At 33.0% G+C, this 19798-nt stretch overlaps 1 protein-coding gene across 9 annotated transcripts in view; it reads right to left on the reverse strand.

The window, feature by feature from the left end:
• Positions 1 to 19798, reverse strand: part of LOC126746393 (patronin) — a 251463-nt gene that overhangs the window by 157503 nt on the left and 74162 nt on the right. For all 9 annotated transcript variants that reach the window (XM_050454627.1, XM_050454629.1, XM_050454630.1 and 6 more), the window contains 2 exons: positions 6360 to 6556; positions 5942 to 6157 (listed from right to left, as the gene is read on the reverse strand). In XM_050454627.1, coding sequence (XP_050310584.1) covers positions 5942 to 6157; positions 6360 to 6556 — 413 coding nt within the window. The remainder of the gene's footprint in view (positions 1 to 5941; positions 6158 to 6359; positions 6557 to 19798) is intronic.

Genomic DNA, 19798 nt, shown 5'->3' on the forward strand with positions numbered 1-19798 from the left:
AACAAGGGAAATTAAGTTTCAAGGGCGGCAATCTCTACATATATGGTATGGAATTTTACATGACCAGGTCATAGGACCTATTTTTTATAACGGCAACTTGACGGGAGAGAGATACCTAGAGATGCTTAATTATCAAATTGAAGCTAAACTTGAAGATCTACCCATAAGGCAATACGAGCAAATAGTTTGGCATCAAGATGGTGCTCCACCGCATCATGTGTTACCTGTTTTGAGATTTTTAAATGAAAGATATAACATGTGGATTGGACGAACTGGGCCAATTCGTTGACACCTGACACCTCTTGATTCATTTCTGTGGGGTTACCTGCAAAATAAAGTTTACGAACAGAGAACTGAAAATGTCGAGGAGCTCCGCAGAAAAATTATTACCGCGATAGATGATATCAATCAAAATCATAGACAATTTATAAGGAATACAATACACAAAACTGAGCAGGATTATATAAACTGTATTGATAATGGTGGTGGTCATATAGAGCAGTTATAGTTATAATTACGTCTAAATTAAAGTTTAACAATTGTTAAAATAATGTATCCTTGTCAACAAAAAGATGCTAAATATCACCCTAGTAATAATAAATCTTCTGTTTTTATTGTTTCTACTCAATTCATTTATCTTAAAAAAAATGCCAAACAATAACAATGCGGCGCTTACCAAGATCTTCAATATATTATTTTTTTAAAGTTTGGAACTCGATATTTCCGAAACGGTTTAATAAAACATAGTTAAACTATATATATTTGAAATCAGAAAATTCGACTCTTTTTAACTATGAAGTCATATACAGGGTGTTCCATAAGAAAAAACTGATCATCTGTCAAAATTTGACGTTTCTAAACGAAAAAAAAAAATTTTGACATCGGATTAAAAATTTTTAAGTAAAACCCCAAAAGTTTTGTATTAATTTTTTTTTTAACTTTTCGCATTACCCCTATAGGGGGGGGGTCAATATATGGGGAAAGACCCTGTACATACATTTAGATATTTTTAACAAAAATAATTTTTATAATAAGAATATAATAATTTTTCAATATTCTACAAGTATTTTATGCTAAATGAAAATTGTTGACTTGACCATAACATAACAATCATTAGCACGTTCTAACGATCGAGACTTGAGGCATCAGACTACCATTTACATGACAATATAAAATAATGCATATTTCAACAACAGTTTTTTTTTTTAAATATGCAAAAATAAAAAAAAATATTATAATAATTTAATAAACTGGAAAAAGCTTATCTTAGTAATCGGAAAAATAACAGTCTGTGGAAATGGAATCGTCAGGCTCAATTATCACTGGAAGTATCGGTGGCAAAACTAAATATTCGTTTTCCCTTTTTATTACATGTTCAACACAATTTCTCCATACATCTTTATCTAGTTCACTAATGACTGCGAATATTGTCGATCTCACTACCGCACTTAACTTTGGAGAACTATTGCACTTTTTTGTTATAATAGTTCCTCATTCATTTTCATTCCTTTCATTCCCCCATTCATTTACATTCCCCATCATTTCAATTGAATTGAATACGCAGTAATACGGTGACAATATTAATACTGTATGCCCATGTAATCTGTCAATATTGTCAACTACGTATTCGTTTTTAAAATTATGTTGCTTAATAATGGTTAATAAATCTTTTTTTATGAGTATCTTTTCTGGGATTTCCATATTTTTAATTCTCTTAAAATTTAGTATATCCTGTTATTCTGTATTAGAAATTTTGTTCGGGATTCTGGAGTGGTATGATCCATTACAATAATTGAATTTTTTGGAATATTAGGCAGAACTTGTTCAGAAAACCAATTTTCAAATAAATCCCCAGTCATGTCTTCGTGGTAATCGGCCGATGACTGATAAAACCAGTTTTACTACTAGCGTGCAAAATAATTACTCTTTTTCCTCTGGAACATGGAGTACATAAGACGCATTTTTTTGAATTATCTACCCAGCCATATTTTTCCATTGTAACGAAGTTACAAGATTTTATCTTTATTTTATAGTAATAAGGGTTAACCCAGGCAGTATTTTATAGGAAAACTTAGATAGTTTTGCCCCGTTAACATTTAACCTCTAAATATATAATTTACATAACAAAAAGGTGCATTTTAAGCTTTACTTATGAGTCATGAGGAGCTTGTAATGGTAAACATATACAGTGCTTTCATTTCAAAACGATCCACCCTTAATAACTTTCTTTTAAAAAAAAAAAAACACGTCAAATTAGATATACAGGGGGACGTTTAATTATGCATTTACTGAAGTTCTGGCAATCACCTCCTCACCTCCAGCTAACCTCACTTTAATATGTCAAATGGGAACCTCTATCGTCTGATACATCATATTAAGGAGCGTAAAATTCTCTATTCAACGGTACCAAAAAAAATGCAAATAGTTAGCGAAAATGTCTTGAAATAATGAATATTTTATTCACGCCAAACTTTGGTGTAAATAAAATATTCATTTTAAATAACATATTTTAAATGAATACTTTTAGTGTGGTACCAACATCGTTTTAAAATTCTTACATTTTTTATAATAGATCATCAAAAAAAAAAATACAAGCAATTTAGAAGTAAAAATGTGTGATAACAAACAGTACATTTAGTTCAAGCAAATTATTTATTTTTTTAATTAAAGAATGTGTACCGTTATTTGCGAGAAAAAAGAGTGTCTTCAAATTTTTTTCAAAAATTTTTGCAGTCTTATAACTTTGTATGTGTATTTATTACGTTAAATTTGTGTATATTAGGTTAGGTAAGAGCCACCTGTTACAGTTAACCGGCCGCTTCCAAGTTCGCGTATTATGATTGTTTTTTCGTCAGTTTCTTCGTGTTTTGTAATAAACGGGTGATTAGAACAATGTTTCATTAATTCCGTTCGAGAAAAGTTATATTGATGAAAACTATAGTTTTGACACTATTTTTCTTTGTGTTTTGTAGGGCAAGCAGTAGCCACGTTTATTAATCATTACTTGGGCTTATCTTCCTCATGTTGTGAAAGACAAGTAATAACCGGGTCCGTAATATTATAATTACTATCCATATATTAACAGAGCAGGGGTAAATGTTGACCGATTGATTGATTTTGCATCGCTTGATTGGTATTGAGTTTCTGGCTTTGCTTCACGAATGCCATCCGTAACTGCTTGTATAAGAACACTGTAACCCCGTCCCTTTAATCATACTGCTTTAAGTCATTAGTAGAGCGCCGAATTTTCCGGTTCATTTTCCCAAATAACTGCCTGTGCTTAATCATAGAAATTGATAATTGGGGATTTTTAGATTTTGAGGTAACATTTATTCGTGTATTTTAAGCAACCGTAATTTTACCGTATTTTTAATAATAAAGATTCATAGCAATAAGATTTCGTAATAACTGGAAAGTTTACTTTCAATACCTACTTGGTTTCTCCACTGTTTAAAAGCTTACCCGAGAGGCTAGAGGGGACTTTAAGCTCCTTTAATTACTTAGAGTGGCGCCCGGGGCGTTTTTGTCAACTTTTCTCCTATAACTGTACGAAGAAATAGTGCGGGGGTTGACGGATACCCTGCGACATATAAAATTAGAGGGTGGACTTACGTCAAGTACGTAACGAACCCCGCTACACCACATCATGGGTATCAAACCAAGTCTCATTCAAATAAATAATGTTTTGATTTGATTCCCTATATGATTTTATACTCCTTAAATACTCTTGTCGCAAATCAACTATACACCAAGATTCCATAATTACCATTCTATTGTCCAACTTTTAGTGCCTAAATCCACACTCGATTAAAATGCCTGAAAATATTTCCAAACTTTTAAATGAATAGTCGGAGTACATACCTAATTTATCACGAATCATTTCTAATGTTGGTACTAAATTTGCTTTGTAAAAATCGTCTTTGTTGTTCGCCGACTAACATCTTTAGTTGAATCGTCAACTTTACGGAACTTTTGGTTAACTTTTTTCCGTTTTAAGGAATGATCTACAATCTCCCGCTTTAATAATACGATATATTGTTGACATCGGAATTAAAGGTAATCGTTCCAGTTAAAGTTCCATTGTTTAATTGATCCAGCCCCCTCTGACGAAGTTTTATCCCCCTCCTCCACCTCAAATGGTCGCCTCAAAAGCCATTATAATAAGTCAATACAATTAATAACAACAAGAAACAAATGTTAAACTTTTAAAACAAACTATAACCAAATAATAATAAGAACAAGTAACAATTAGAAACGAAGTATTACGAAAGACTACGGGAAAAATCGGGAAACAAATTTAGTCGGTTTAATAATTTCGGCAGAAATGCAACTGCCACTGTTTCGGTATTAAAAATCAAAATGCATCCTAGACATTGATGTCTTGACATTCCCGCTTAGAGAAGATCATACTTTATTTTATTCTATTATTTGGTGTCCTAATAACCACCGAAATTAAAAAAATATATTATTCTATCTCACTCTATTTTCACTGCTCCGGCATGTGACCGGATATATCGGCTGCTTTTGATAGATTCATCTTGTTTATTTTTTGCTGCTTCAAATAAGTTTGGGAAAACTATAACCAATTATAGTTACATTTATTTAAAAAAAAATATATGAAGAAGATTTGTGAATAGAAATAGTAAACATTTTAAGGCTGAAACAATAATTAGGCTCTACAATACACTGGTGAGAGAGTAGCCATTTAAATTGCTTGGTATAAATATTGGGCCGATAATACCATTTCCCAATATACCAGCCCAAGCATTAATTTTCTGGGAGTACTGAATATTCCCTTGTGTAATTGCGTGTAGGTTCTCGTTATTCCAGTAACGACAGTTTTGCTTATTAACATGCCCATTTAATTAAAAGGTACGCATCACTGAAACAAATATTTTTAACTAGTCGAGGTTCTGTCGTAATTCTATCTGTCATTATTTCACAAAACTGGATTGTTCTGTCCGGGTCGTTGTAACCAAGGGAAAATAAATTTCATAAGGTTTATAAGGATGACTTATTTTTTTAATCGTGACAGAACCAGCTTCCTCAAGTATGGCTACTAGTTGGCGAACATACTCTGGGTTTTCATTTTGATCTAGATGCCTTTCGTTAAAAAGTTGAGCTGTCCTTAACAGACATTTTAGGAACCATAAATGGAAATAATGTCTACACGTTCAGCTATGCTGTACACCGTTCTTACAGATAAGACATGCTGCTTTTCGTTTAAAATGAATCGAAAGTCAACTTTTCTTAAAATAATAATACTAGTACAAGTTACTTTTAAACTAAATTGTGTGATAACAAAATGCTTTATCGAAGATTTGTTTACTCGTAAAGTGTGCAAATTCCCATTTATTCTGGATGTATTGTATGAATTCTGGAATTTCTATTGGGTTGTTGTCAAGTGTGTGTGACCAGCTGCAGCCTTAAGTAAGGAGTCCATAAGAATTAAGTGGTAATAATATCCGCATAAAGCTCTGCGTATTTTATCATTTGTGCTCAATCAAAATTTCGCGTTCGTTACTAGTAGATAGATGGATATCTGTAAACTAGCAAATCAAGCAGTACCGAGAAACATATAATATTTGAACTTAGAGCGTTTTGAACTAGAACTTAACGTTAAGTTCATTCACTCGTTCTTCCTTTGGTTTTAGAAGACAGGATAAAGAAAAAACCACGTGTTGACTGAATGAAAGCTTATGCGCAAGTGATATGTCCAAGTTAACTTCAAAACAAAAATAAAAAAAAGAACTAGAATAAAGATATTAGAATGCCGAAAATACCATAGTATTTATAAAAGGCATTGAGATATACTTGTTACTACGTTTGATGTTCCCTAACAGTATATTAAATAATATATCATGTTTAGTACCTATCAAAACTTTTAGTATGCAGAAAAATAATGTCTGATTTAATATCAGTGTAAGTATGGATCCACTACCTCTTTATCAGGATTCCTTCCTATAAAATTTAAATTATCCTGACTGCCTCCAAAGTTTTCGATGGTAAGTTGAGAGTCGTCGGTTGTCGAGTTTCTCCTACTCCTTCTTCCTGCAAAAGTGCTCTTCTTATTTTCTTCCCAGTTACTCGGCCTACCGGCCGGAATTTCCCCTCTTTCGTCTGATTTACTGTCATTGTTTTGTCGTTCTTTATTAACCTGGAAAATAAGATTAAAAATGCTCACTTAGTAAGGTTTAATTTGAAAAACACAAATCATATAATAAAATTATAAATTATCTTTATGGTCAGGTAGTGGAGGTAGTTTATTATTAGTGTCAGTTCTTGGGGTAAAGAAATTTTGAATAATCATTGGAAGAGATAGAAGAAATATTACTAAAGATCATGATAGCAACAATTACCTTCAACCTAGCTGGAATCAACGGATCATCAGCGAGTACTGATCGTAATGTAGGAATACTTTTGCCTCTATGAACGACGAATGACTCCTCCGATCCTCTTCTTAAACTGTCTTCACTGAATTCAGAAACTAACGTCTGTTGACTCTGTTGCAACGAATTGGATTTTCTTAATGGCAGGTGTGCAGGCGTCTTTGACACTATACAGAAAAAATTATAATTTTAAAAATTCGTTAATAATATTACGCATTAAAAAATGTTAGTTATACATATAATAGATGGTAAACTCTTTTTAAAACTCAAAAATCGTTACTTTAAGCAAAAATGAATTTGTCTTAAAACAAAGATCTTTAAATGGGATATTATTCAGTGAATTTTTGACATATATTAAACTTTTTAATATTAATGTGATCCTTATAGTCGCTCCTAATGAAGGGTCTACTAAATAAATTTCATCACAAATAACAAAGGGTCGATAATTGCATTTCTGTCAGGAAATTAAGGCATTTTTAATCCACTGAAATAAAAAAATACATGAGATTTAAAAAATAAATAGGTAGGGTTAGTAGTGGTAGTTACAGGGGGATAAAATCCATGCACTGCTAAATAAAACTAAAAAGCGTTGTTCTTATTGCTTTGCATATACATTACGGTTAGATTAGTAATGTATACGCCAACTAAAAGGTTATTTTGCTAACGCTTAAAACACGTTTTTGCAAGTTAGTAATTAGTAAGTACGACAAATTACTATAACTCACATGCGGAAGTTCGACAAAAACACGAATTGTAATTTGTGACCTTAAGAAAGCGGTCTCGGATAAACCGTATATACGACGGACATTGTGAAAGCGGCTGTAGAAAAACTGCATGCATGTTTAGTATATTTTTATTTAAATTGAATATTAATAATTCGTATGATAATACAAAACTATTTCATTAAATATATACTAATACGCAATAAAAAAAAAAAAAAAAATAAGAAAATAAATATCAGACAAACAAATTGAATCAGAATAATTATAATTCTCGTAATTATAATTATTCCGATTTGTCGCGTACTAAAAATATGGAATGATCTGCCACCTAATTTTAGTGGTCATACGTTGCACAGTCGAAATATGTATATAAATATATTAAATCGGAGAAACTTTCGCATCTGGGTTAGAGTAATTTGTGGTAGTAGTTTAATCACCTGGGGTGCTGTTAAATTCGGGTAGCGTGAAAATTTAAAATTTGCAAACTCACATGCTTTTAATATAAAAACACTCTTCAAACGATGTTATATCGTGAATTAATAAAAATCGGTTCGCTAGTAATATTTCTATCAATATACCGGGTGACACGAGAAAAACGGAACACTTAATAACTTTTTTACTTTTCAAGATAAACAAATTAAATTTGGTATATAGATAGAATAGTTATAAGAGCATCTTTTGGCATTTTTTTTGTTTTCTATCATTTCCGGTTTAACAGGAAGTGACACTCTTTCAAAATTTTAAAACAAGCTTTTTTTTTTAATTTTTAATCAAGTAATCGTGGACAAGTAATATTCATTGTATATCAAGTAATAGACTTGAATCTTTTAGACGCCTATTTAAAATTTTCAAACCGGTATTTTTGGCATTTACTTGTTTTTTTAAATAGCACGTTGTTTGGGAACTTTTCAGAATTTTTCTCAATAATTTGATATCATTATTTTTTAAATCGGGTGAGAATTAAGCCCATAAAGAACAAAAAAAGTCAAAAATATGAACGAATTTCATAATTAAATTCATAAAAATAGTACAGATGGCTTTGATTTATTCAATAACAGGGGGCTTTGTAATGACATGCCTGCCTATTTTTTTTCAACTGACATGAGAAATCATATTTTGTCAAACGTCATATTACTATTTGAGACTAAAAGAACAAATTACGAGACAGTTTTACCACTAACCAAAAATTTTTATTTCACGCTCGACACGTATTTCGCTAATGATGTTAGCATCTTCGGTAGAAGATTAAAATTATTTATAAGCAGTTTTAGTCCGGGAGCCAGGGGTCGATTTTGACTAGCGTTCTTATGCCGTTAGATTTTCGACCATACTGTTAAATAAGATTCCATTGACAACGAAAGTGAACGTCAGCTGGCGCACCTGTGGTGGATGCAAACGTGGGATGCTGCGAAAGGTGTAATTTTTTTTTTTACAAAACCATTTTATGCCGAATGAGTTATATCGAGTATTATTGGCATTTATTAAGATCAGAAAAAAATAGTCAGCTGCGCAGTAGATGGGGAGAAATACGTCAGCTGAACGGGTAAAGTTGTTAAAAGAAACAAAATTGTAAAATAATTTTATATGGATTGAATTTTTTTATATGGATGATTTGGGAAACATATGGAAATCTAGTAATCACTTTCAGCTGCGTTTATAGTGGTAGGATGGTCGTCAGCCGAAGCACAAATGTATCATTGCATTTACATATTTGGGCGATGCGTGGAATTTTCAGTGGGCCGACTGACGACTTTTGCCCCAGTGGACAATCAGCTGACCAATATTTTTTTCATTTTTATTTATGAGTACTACAAGATTTAAAACTTTCTGACGGTCTGTCAAAAATTTAACGATAATATATATTATATACAGTACTGTATGCCTTGTACGCATAGCATTTGTTTTGCCCTATTCTTCGGAAGGATAGGACAGCTGCTTTTTGGCTTTGTTCATTCCCCATCAACAGTTTATGCGTGAAAATCTTACGAAGTGAACGTGAATAATTTTTTAAACATGACATCAGTTAAACCATTTTGCGTATTTTGCAATATTAAAACCGAAAAACTGATAATTTTTATTGCTGATATAATGCAGAAGTGTAGAGATATTTTAGAATTTTGTAAAGCAAATAATTTGGCAATGAGTGATGTGGAAGGGCCGCATAATAAGTCCATACCGCCGAATTATCGAAAATGTGTGAAATCTACGCCTATTTCTACAACAGCTAAGTAGGTAAATTTATATTGGTTGTCAAATAAATTAATAAATACTATATTTACATTATAACGTATTCAATATTTTGACTTTCTGTATTCTTTGCTCTCTCGGAGAAATATATTAAAAATGTATTATTTTAACTAACGCGTAACGGTTTTAAGGCCTTTTCTCCTGTGGCTAAATATAGAAAATATATATAGACTGTAGACATAGACCAATAATTTTTTTTCTTCCATGAAAATTATATTATATTAAAAATTCTACTAAATGGTGAAAATTATATTAAATTATAATAAAAATTACATTGTTTTAGTGTAACTGAAGAGGCGGGGACTAGCGGATATAGTGCTGAAGCTGCAACTGATTCTCAAGAGAAAACTTAGACAGAAACAGTAGAAGTAGAAATTGAAAAAACTGAGGCATCATCAAGGTAGTGCGATTCAGATTCTGTCGGGAAATCAAGCGAGTACTATATCATAAAATTTGCATATTGAATTTTACGAATACACAGCAGGCTCAAAAATCGTCGAATAAGAAAAAAACCGAATGGCATGTGACTCGAGACATTTATAAATCAGCCTTAGAAGTGTGTACTTTCGTTACTGAAAATATTATACAAAAGAAAAATTCTTATTTTTCTCAGTTTTTTACAATTATTATTTGCTGATTCCATAGCTAATCTCGATTCCACCAAATCTACTCAAGTTGCTTCGTTTGAGAGAGATTTGAAAGTAGAACTCCGAACCCCGTAGATTTTCGAAACAAATTAACGTAGTCACAATGAATCGAAATAAAAATTGTCAAACCTTCACCGGAGTGCTTATCACAACGGATTAAGATATATTGGAAGAAGATAATATTTTGAACCAAGCTGTGCTAATTTTGAGAAAATATGTATAATATAAAGCCTAAACGATTTCCGGAGAATTTAACAACTGATTCTTTGATAAAAGGAAAATGCGATATCCCATGACAATTAAGCAGTTTTTATAAAAAAATTATCTCTACAAAAATGAGTGAAAAATGAACATGTTGTGAGAACCGTTCGGCTGACGGCCTTCCCACCACTTTAAACGCAGCTGATTATCATTACTACATTTCCATATGTATCGATATAAAATAATTTGACAATTTAATTTTTTTAACAACTTTACCAGTTCAGCTGACGCATTTCCCTCCCTATACCGCGCAGCTGACGATTTTTTTTCTTATCCTAATAAATGCCAATAATACTCGATATAAATTTCATTCGGCATAAAATAGTTTTGTAAAAAAAGGTTTTTTTACACGTTTGCAGCATCCCACTTCCATTATCTTCTCCCGAAGATACTATTCCCCCGATAACATCGTTGGCGAAACACCTGTCTGAAAGTGAAATAAAGAGTTTTGGTTAGTGGTAAAATTTGATTGTTAAACCAAAGGTTTCAACCATAGGACTAATAAAAGAACAAATTTTTCAATGCAGTATTTTTTTCAATATCTTAATACTATATATTTTCTTTAACATTTACTTAACAAACCATAAACAAACAGGTAAAAATATTAGGTTTATCAATTATTCTAATATAAATCTTTTTACACGTATTGTTCAAAATGACCACCTTCTTGTCTAATTAAAGTACGTATGCGAGGGAATATAACGTAGAGCACATCAACTTTTTCAAAGTAAATGCTAAAATTAATGGTTTAGACATTTTCGACAGGCGTGTAAAAGATGTTTCCGTGGGTACTTGATTATAAATGAAAACTTTCAAAGCATTCATGGCACCCTATTTGAAAATATAAAAAAATTTTTTTGTATAAGCATAAAACAAAAAGCACAAAGTGCAGTATGACTGTTCTCAGAATAATATTTTCTATCGAAATATTTAATAATATACCAAGTGTTTCATTTAAAATCAGAATGTTAGTGTCACTTCCGGCTAAACTGGAAGTGACGAAAAACAACTAAATATATTAAAAAATGCTCTTAGGACAATTCCATCGATATACTTAATTTTATTTGTTTATTTTAAAGAGTAAAATAATTATCAAGTGTTCCCCTTTTCCTGTGTCACTCGATATTTTAAAAAAATTGATTTGAAAAAATTTATATTTTACCCGTTGTTCTTAAATCTGATATAAATACTAATACCGTAATTCCGTATTTTTATTTTCTTCTAAATGGTATTCTAAATTATTTTGTAGATATTTGAATGCATAATATTTTCTGAATGATTTCTGGAGGTTCTTGAAAATTTAAACTCGAAATTTACCTTAGCGTAAGTCTTACCTAAAAGTAGTGTCACTTTGATGGCTTTTTATGTTTTGAAGGAGTATAAACGTTTTGCATGTGTGTAAGTATATACAAATTTTAATTTTAACAAGAAAGCCTGCATATCGTGCTATTACAAAAGTCATGGTTAAACAAATGAGCCATTAGAGGACCAGCTTTGAAGTAAGCTCTTATACCTACGCGTTATATACCGCCTAAGGGAAGCTCCGAAATTAATTATAGATATTGCATACATGCTTTGAAATTATTCGTAGGCAGGAGATAAGAACTTTTACATGTAACTCTACATCCACAATGTCATAATTACTTGGCGTGTCGGACAAACGACCTTACTCCGACTGTCGCAATATAAGATTTGGTATAAAATGCTCTTCAAAATTCACAAGTACCGCAACTCCAGAAAAAAAATTGGACAGGCTACAAAATAGCTCTGAATGAATATATTGGGGAAGAACATTGATCTAAAAGTTGACCCAATAAGCAAGGCAATAGAAGGTACCTATAAGAATAAAGAGAATTGCCAAGAGGAAGAAATCACTGGTAGAATCATCTAGAAGGTTTAAAAGCTGATTGCGAAGATTGATTAATAAAAAAGGTTATTAATAAAACCAAGATAGCTCAAGACTAGAATAAATACAAATAAATTTTCACCGAAAGTCCGCAAGACAAAAAGGAAACACCTCCGTAAGAAAATTACACCTCATCATCTGATAGAGCGCATAAAATCTTTCTAAAGGCATGATAAAGGCCAAGAAAATCTGAACACCACTTCAGAAATTGTAAATTTATTCAGTGCAGGTCCGAAAGGGTTAGGTAACTATCGCCAGATTTAAACAATCAGAGCATCAAGCAATGGAATTCATGGTAGAATGCCCATGGTAAAATAGTCTATTGGTAAAAAATAGGCAGGACAGCAGAGCGCACTCCAAAGTCATACTTTAAGTAATTTTTATCCAAAACACTGGAAAAAATTGCTGATGATGAACTGAGGTACATATAGGTAAGAGACGGGCTCCTGACATCTAAACCTGTCAGAGAATACTAATACGTTTATCAAGCAGAAAAGTGCCGAAACGAAAGTTGACCTCCCTGGTGGGCTTCGAAGAAGCAGCTAGAGAGGACGTGCAAACAAGTTACGGACTCTCAAAATGTTAAAAGAAGCATGCAGGTGGCGCCCTCTACAAGCTTATCAATTATATCGACGATTAAATATATCAATAAAAAAACAGAAACAAATTTACATTCAAATAACTACAATATCCAGAAAATTAAATAGAAAATAAAACCTTTACGGATTTTTAAAATAAGACAAAGATCTATATAAACCTTAAGTAATAAATTAAAACAGGTAATAACTTAGTTCAGTATTGATATGAAAATATATAAGATTACCTTTTATTATCGCTTATTCAGGATTGTCAGCAAAATGCGTATATTTTTTGGAATATTTATTATAACACAATCGCAATAATAATACAAATACAAAATATTTAACTATGTAGGGTATTTCAGAATTGGTTAAATTAAAATATTTTATCAGTCCGCAAATTTTATTTTGTGGATATAATTAACTGAAAAATTAAAAACATGCTTTTAAATAATATGGGTATAAAAACAAGAAGATAAGCAAAGTAAGATCTCTGCAAGCGGCCCTAACTAGAGCCCTTGAAACTCTGTTAAAACTTCCCCGTCTGGATTATCTGGTACACAATTATCTCGCCATAAAGGCTATTACGAACCGAAAAGCTGAGCTCGAAGCTTGTACTGGAGTTTATATTTACGAAGAAACTGCCTGCCACGTTCTTGGGAATGCTCAGCACTCAAAGTGCTAGATTCAAATATCTGGACAATATTTAGTTTTTCCAGCGATAAATTTATGCGACTTTTCTAAGGTTGCTTCTGGTAACCCTTGATGGAGGCATGACGGATCTATCAGGAGACCTATTATACAATTTTCTAGATGATGACGATCATAAATGATTACGAAACCGAATCACTCAGTCTCTGAGTTTAATGATAATATGAAAATTAATTATCTCACTCGATCCCATTTCCAATTATAAGTAATGAAGGAAAATAAATGATTGTATCTAGAAAGAAGTTTTCATTTTAAAAGCAACAAATAGTATTAGCGAGCGTATAATACACAAGAAAACCTGGATGGAAAGGTTTTATTGGCCCACAAGATTAAAACGTTATACTCCTTAAATATATGATATTATTCAAGTAATACCGGTATAAGTCCGGTATTAAAGTAACCTATAGCTCGGTGAAAAATTATAGCACAAATTTCACATTCCAAGAAATAATCGTGTTATTGATTTACCAAAAAATAGTCACATTTGTCTGTATATCCTGGTATGATATAAGAGAAAAAAAGTTAAAACTTTAAAACAATAGCAACGTCAAACGACAATTTTCCAAACGGAGATGATATACACGCCTGGCTAACTCAGGTCTTGGGTACGGAAATCAATATATTAACTTGCAATAGCAAATCTAAGTCACAAGAATTCGACCCAAATTGAAGGTAGGAAAGGCCGAAGCGTGCGGCGTAATGCATTTCTTGTTTTAACAGTCAGAATCGTAGATCCGCTGTGGTTTTTAACTTAAAGCTTTGCTTATAATTTTTTGTTGCATGTTAATGCATGGGTATTCCGGCACTCAAAAAAGAAATTAGCTAGACGTGTATAGGTAAGACCATTCGAAAGTTATTTAGCTATTATAGGCAACAATCTGTTCTTTTAAGTACTTTTTTACCGTAGCTGGGACATTAATTATGTGTTGTGGCAGCTCAACATGATGTAAATATTAAATACTGCAATAAGGAAGTCATTACAGTTAAATCACTTTCAAATGAGCTCACCCTGCTCTCTTTACATACTATATATTACAAAAGATATATATTTTAGTAATATCAAATTTTAAAAGGTGACCATTTTAGGTACCTTATTATTACTATCTCTTTTTTGTCAGGCTACTGTTGTATAACTTATACGAGGGCAATTGAAATAGCACTATCCGCATCCATATAAATTTGTTACAATATTATGTAACAAATCTGACGCAAAAATGCTATCAAAGTCAACTTTAAGATGCTCTCATTTTACCTATTTTGTGAAGATAGCATGATAGCACCTAAAATCACTAAATCGCAGAAAATATTACTAATGAACAAAATAAAACATCATATACTTTACCCATGCTGATGACTAAACTATTCGATGATTGTATTCACAAGCCAACAAAAAGACACAAACATTTTCTAGATTAGGGTCACTGAAATCTTGGTAATTTTTAAAATTTATTTTACTATCTAAAACCTAAAAGGAAAACACAAGAATGATATTATGAAAGTGTTTTTTGAATGTATATATCAGGTTTTTCGCCAATAGAGGTCTTTTCGTGGGTTCCGAGATACAGGCACAATTCTTCATTCATTTTAAATTTCATTTTTGATGTTAAAACCAAGGTAGGTCCTTAGGGGTGCTTCTCAAAAGTTAAAAGCGGGCTGAAACCTCCTCAACTAAAGGTTGTTTTTATATGTTTGTCAGGGTATCTGAAAAAGCCGTGTAGTCCAAGATTCTGAGGTAAAGAAGACCCATGGGTCCTACAATTGTAATTTGTTATCAACTCTAGCCTTCTTTAGCCAATAATGTGACAATCACATGATCCTAGGCTTTTTACAGTTAAAGCTTACATTAAGAATACCACAAGAGAGTTTTCCACTCAAGTTTCTTCGTCAACACGCGATGATTTCCCGCTTACAGCTTAGTAAGGAGATAAGTGCTGAATACCGGTATAAGATCAATCTGACCTGATTATAAACCAGCAAGAAAAATAAATTATGTACTAACAAAACAGCACATAAGAAAATATAATAAATTTTAGACATGGCAATGCCAAAAAAATACTCCAGATCTTTCAAAGCTTATAGCCAATATTTCAGATCCTAACGAATCATCAATTTTGCCAAAGGGCAGTAGTTTTTTCATCATGCCAGAGCATATTCCGACTGAGAAAATTATAGCAAGCACAAAGGAGCTATCTACCAATCGAAAAAACTCAAGGAATTCGGATTTGGTGGCTCGTTTACCTAAGAATAATCTTTTGAAAACGACCTTTTAGCTCTTTTTCCGATGATGATATTATTGTTTTACCTGCCGATAAGGATAATGCTAATGTCTATGAATACTACAATATCAAATAGAAACTTATTAAACCGGCAGCTGTACTTCCACAATTCAAAGGACTAGCGAAAATACACAAAGCTGATAGTTTGGCCGAACCCCTTACCTCACAGCTACACTTACGCATAGGAAAGTAGTTTAGAAAGGTTCGTAAGCCAGATTGGGGAACTACAGGGTGACCCAATAAGACTGTTCCTCGGCCATATCTCGGGAACTGTTCGTAAAAAAAATTAAAAAAAAAAAAATTATTAGGTAAATCGGTCATGAAAAATCGTTGGAAAATATTTTCAAGTTCTAAAAATTACCACCAGAGGGCGTAATTGCCATCTTAAATTTTAAAATTGCATTTTTCTTTAAATTTCGCATAACAACCAAATTTTTTTTTTTACATTTTTAAAGAGAACCAGGTTATCTATGATTTTCGTAAAATAAAAAAATCAGCCAATTCAAAAACAAAGATGGTGGAGCGCGTTCAGTTGTTTTTGCAATAACTTGCTTTAACTTCTTAACGGTTTGACCGATTTTAACAAATTTGGTATCGTTGAAAAGAGCATTCCTTGGGCAATAAGAATCAACCAAAATATAGTTGATTTAGTTGAATCCTTTTCCGCCTGGGGGCTAGCTTTGACACCATCACCCAAAATCCTAAAAAAATCAAAAAAATCAAATGGAATGATATGACTTTTTCTTTATGAAAAAGTAGCCAAATAACATCCAAAGAGGCCAGTGAAAACCGTTTGTCAAAATGTCTTTCCTAACCGCAAATATTGGGAAAATAAGGAAAAAAAACGCATCCCGAACGTAATAAGTCACTTTAATATTATAGGTAGGCCTTGGAAAATGAAACAAATGAAACATGAAAGGAACAAGAAAGTGATCTAATGGCGACCCAGGTGTTCAAAATGGCCTCCGTCATTTTGGACGCACATCTGAAGACGCTGATGAGTTAAAGAAACAGCAGTTTCAATTTCAGCTATTGGGATATTTAAGATGGCATTCCTAATTCTTGCAATCATATCCTCGCGGGAAGTTGGCCTTGTTGCATAGACTATATCCTTAATCCTTCCCCAGAGATAAAAATCAAGGCAGGTTAAATCGGGAGACCTAGAAATATTCATCAAGTTTTTAAATACGTGTGCAATTATAAACAGAATCATTCCAAATAGGCAATGTCCAAAGATTCTTGTGTTAAATACTTGCCTTGGCGCCCAAGGGAATAGGCTTCCTCTTCCGATCCAACGGTCAGGGAAGGTGGCATCTAAATACTGGCGAACAGCAAGAGCATAATGGGCGGGGCAACCATCATGCTGGAAAAACATATTTTGGCGGACGTTCAGCGCAATATCTTCCATTAAACATTTTCTAAGAAATGTAGGTATGTTAGACCATTTAATGCGCCGTCCAAAATATATGGACCAACAACCCGCCCTCTAATTATCCCACACCAAACATTTACACTATATCTCCCTTGATGCTGAACTTGTCCAAGCCAGCGCGGATTATTTCGGGCCCAAAAGTGCATATTATGTAAGTTTAAGTGCCCATTGCTATTGAAGGTGGCTTCGTCAGTCCACAACACAGTTGAAAGAAATTGAGGATTTTCTGCTATCATGCTTAATAGCCAGTGGCAAAAATCTAGCCTTTGGTCGAAATCCGGAGGAGAAAGGGCTTGGTGTAAGTTGATATGGTAGGGATGTAGCCTAAAATAGCAAGAAATGTAAAAAAAAACCCTAAGATATGATATTTAGCGGGTTACATACCTATGGGTTCGAAGAATGCGGTGAACCGTACTTTGAGGAATACCCAAGTCTCGAGAAATCTCTCTAGTACTAATTTGGGGATTGATTTCTACAGATGCCAGGACATTAACTACATTTTGTTCGTTATTTTGCCTATTTCTAATCATGGCAGGTCTATGGATGCTACCTGTAGTTAACAGGCGCTGGGCCAAACGCACAAACACGCGGCGATGGTATCGCGGTCGATTCGGATAGCGCAAATAGAAGGCGCGGGCAGCGATGGTCGCATTTTGCAAACACTCAAAATATATCGCCAGCATATTAAATGCTTCTTGGTTAGAAATCGGCATTGCAGAAAAGATTCAAAATTCAAATAACTACACTTTCTGAATGTAACACAGCAGAATAATGACAATAACAATGACAACAACACAGCAAATGACAGCTGTTATTATTTTATAATGCATCATGTTTCATTTGTTTCATTTTCCAAGGCATATATTAGGCATAATATTAAAGTGACTTATTACGTTCGGGATGCGTTTTTTTTCCTTATTTTCCCAATATTTGCGGTTAGGAAAGACATTTTGACAAACGGTTTTCACTGGCCTCTTTGGATGTTATTTGGCTACTTTTTCATAAAGAAAAAGTCATATCATTCCATTTGATTTTTTTGATTTTTTTAGGATTTTGGGTGATGGTGTCAAAGCTAGCCCCCAGGCGGAAAAGGATTCAACTAAATCAACTATATTTTGGTTGATTCTTATTGCCCAAGGAATGCTCTTTTCAACGATACCAAATTTGTTAAAATCGGTCAAACCGTTAAGAAGTTAAAGCAAGTTATTGCAAAAACAACTGAACGCGCTCCACCATCTTTGTTTTTGAAATGGCTGATTTTTTTATTTTACGAAAATCATAGATAACCTGGTTCTCTTAAAAAATGTAAAAAAAAAATTTGGTTGTTATGCGAAATTTAAAGAAAAATGCAATTTTAAAATTTAAGATGGCAATTACGCCCTCTGGTGGTAATTTTTAGAACTTGAAAATATTTTCCAACGATTTTTCATGACCGATTTACCTAATAATTTTTTTTTTTAACAGTTCCCGAGATATGGCCGAGGAACAGTCTTATTGGGTCACCCTGTACATATAGAACCTCAGGACATGCTAGTAAGCTTTGGCGTTATTTATAAAAGATTCTCTAGGAGAATACTTAGATGTACTTGCAGAGTTTTACCAAGGATAATGTCGATCCTTTTCAGGCATATCTAAAATGAGCTGATTGATGGTGCAGTAATGCGCAGTCCACTGAGCCAGCAAATAGCCAACCTCTTTATGGAAAACCTTAAGAAAAACGTACGATGAATGAAAACGGATGAACTAATTACCTTTTGGACGCCTTAGTAAGAAGAAATTATTGTCGGTATACTGAATGAATTGTCGAAACAGTGACCTGCCAAGGCAGTTGTGCATATAGGTCTCCTGATGGACCCGATCCGGTCTATGCTAAAAACTGACCCACGGGGACCGAAAATTAGGACTCCTTTTTCAATCGTTACCATTTCAGCACCACAAAAACGTGCACGCAGAACTTTTATTTTCCACTATCTGGGAAAAGAAATGAAGTTCCTCAGAAGGGCCTTTCAGTCTATTGAATATAAGCTTTCTCAAAAAAACAGGCTTATTTTGAAGCCTAGACTTTTACACGGAAAGAGTGGGGTTAACAAGCAATTATTGGAAAAGCATTTATGACCTAATATAATTAGAGTAACTAAGTGACCAAATAGGACAGATCTCGCATAGATATATAAAAACTTTTTCACGCCAACTAAGAATAGATCCACTGTAAGCTGCTGGAATTGATCGCATAGTATGTTTATATGGTAAGGTATATGGTAACCTAGGTCATGTCTAAACAATTCATTCATGTTTCCCTCTCAGGGGCCGGCACAAATAGGGATCGATAAAACGTTGTCGTTCTCTACTTATCTTAAGGCTTTGCCTATAGTTTTTAAGAAGACGAGCAAGCAAGCTGCTTTTAACTTTTATAATGAAAGGAACCTCTAAGGAACTAACCAAAAGCACTAGTTAAATATAATTATATTAATACTTTATATTACTGTTTATGAAAAGTTACATATAGAAGTATACCCTACTTTTTCGGATCTCAATAAGTGACCACTATTTAAAATGAAACGTCCTGCATACAAAGAAATAACATTAAAAATAAATGAACCCTATCTACTAATGAAATACGTATCTGGAA

Source organism: Anthonomus grandis, chromosome 17 (genome assembly GCF_022605725.1).
Source record: "Anthonomus grandis grandis chromosome 17, icAntGran1.3, whole genome shotgun sequence".
Lineage (NCBI taxonomy): Eukaryota > Metazoa > Arthropoda > Insecta > Coleoptera > Curculionidae > Anthonomus > Anthonomus grandis.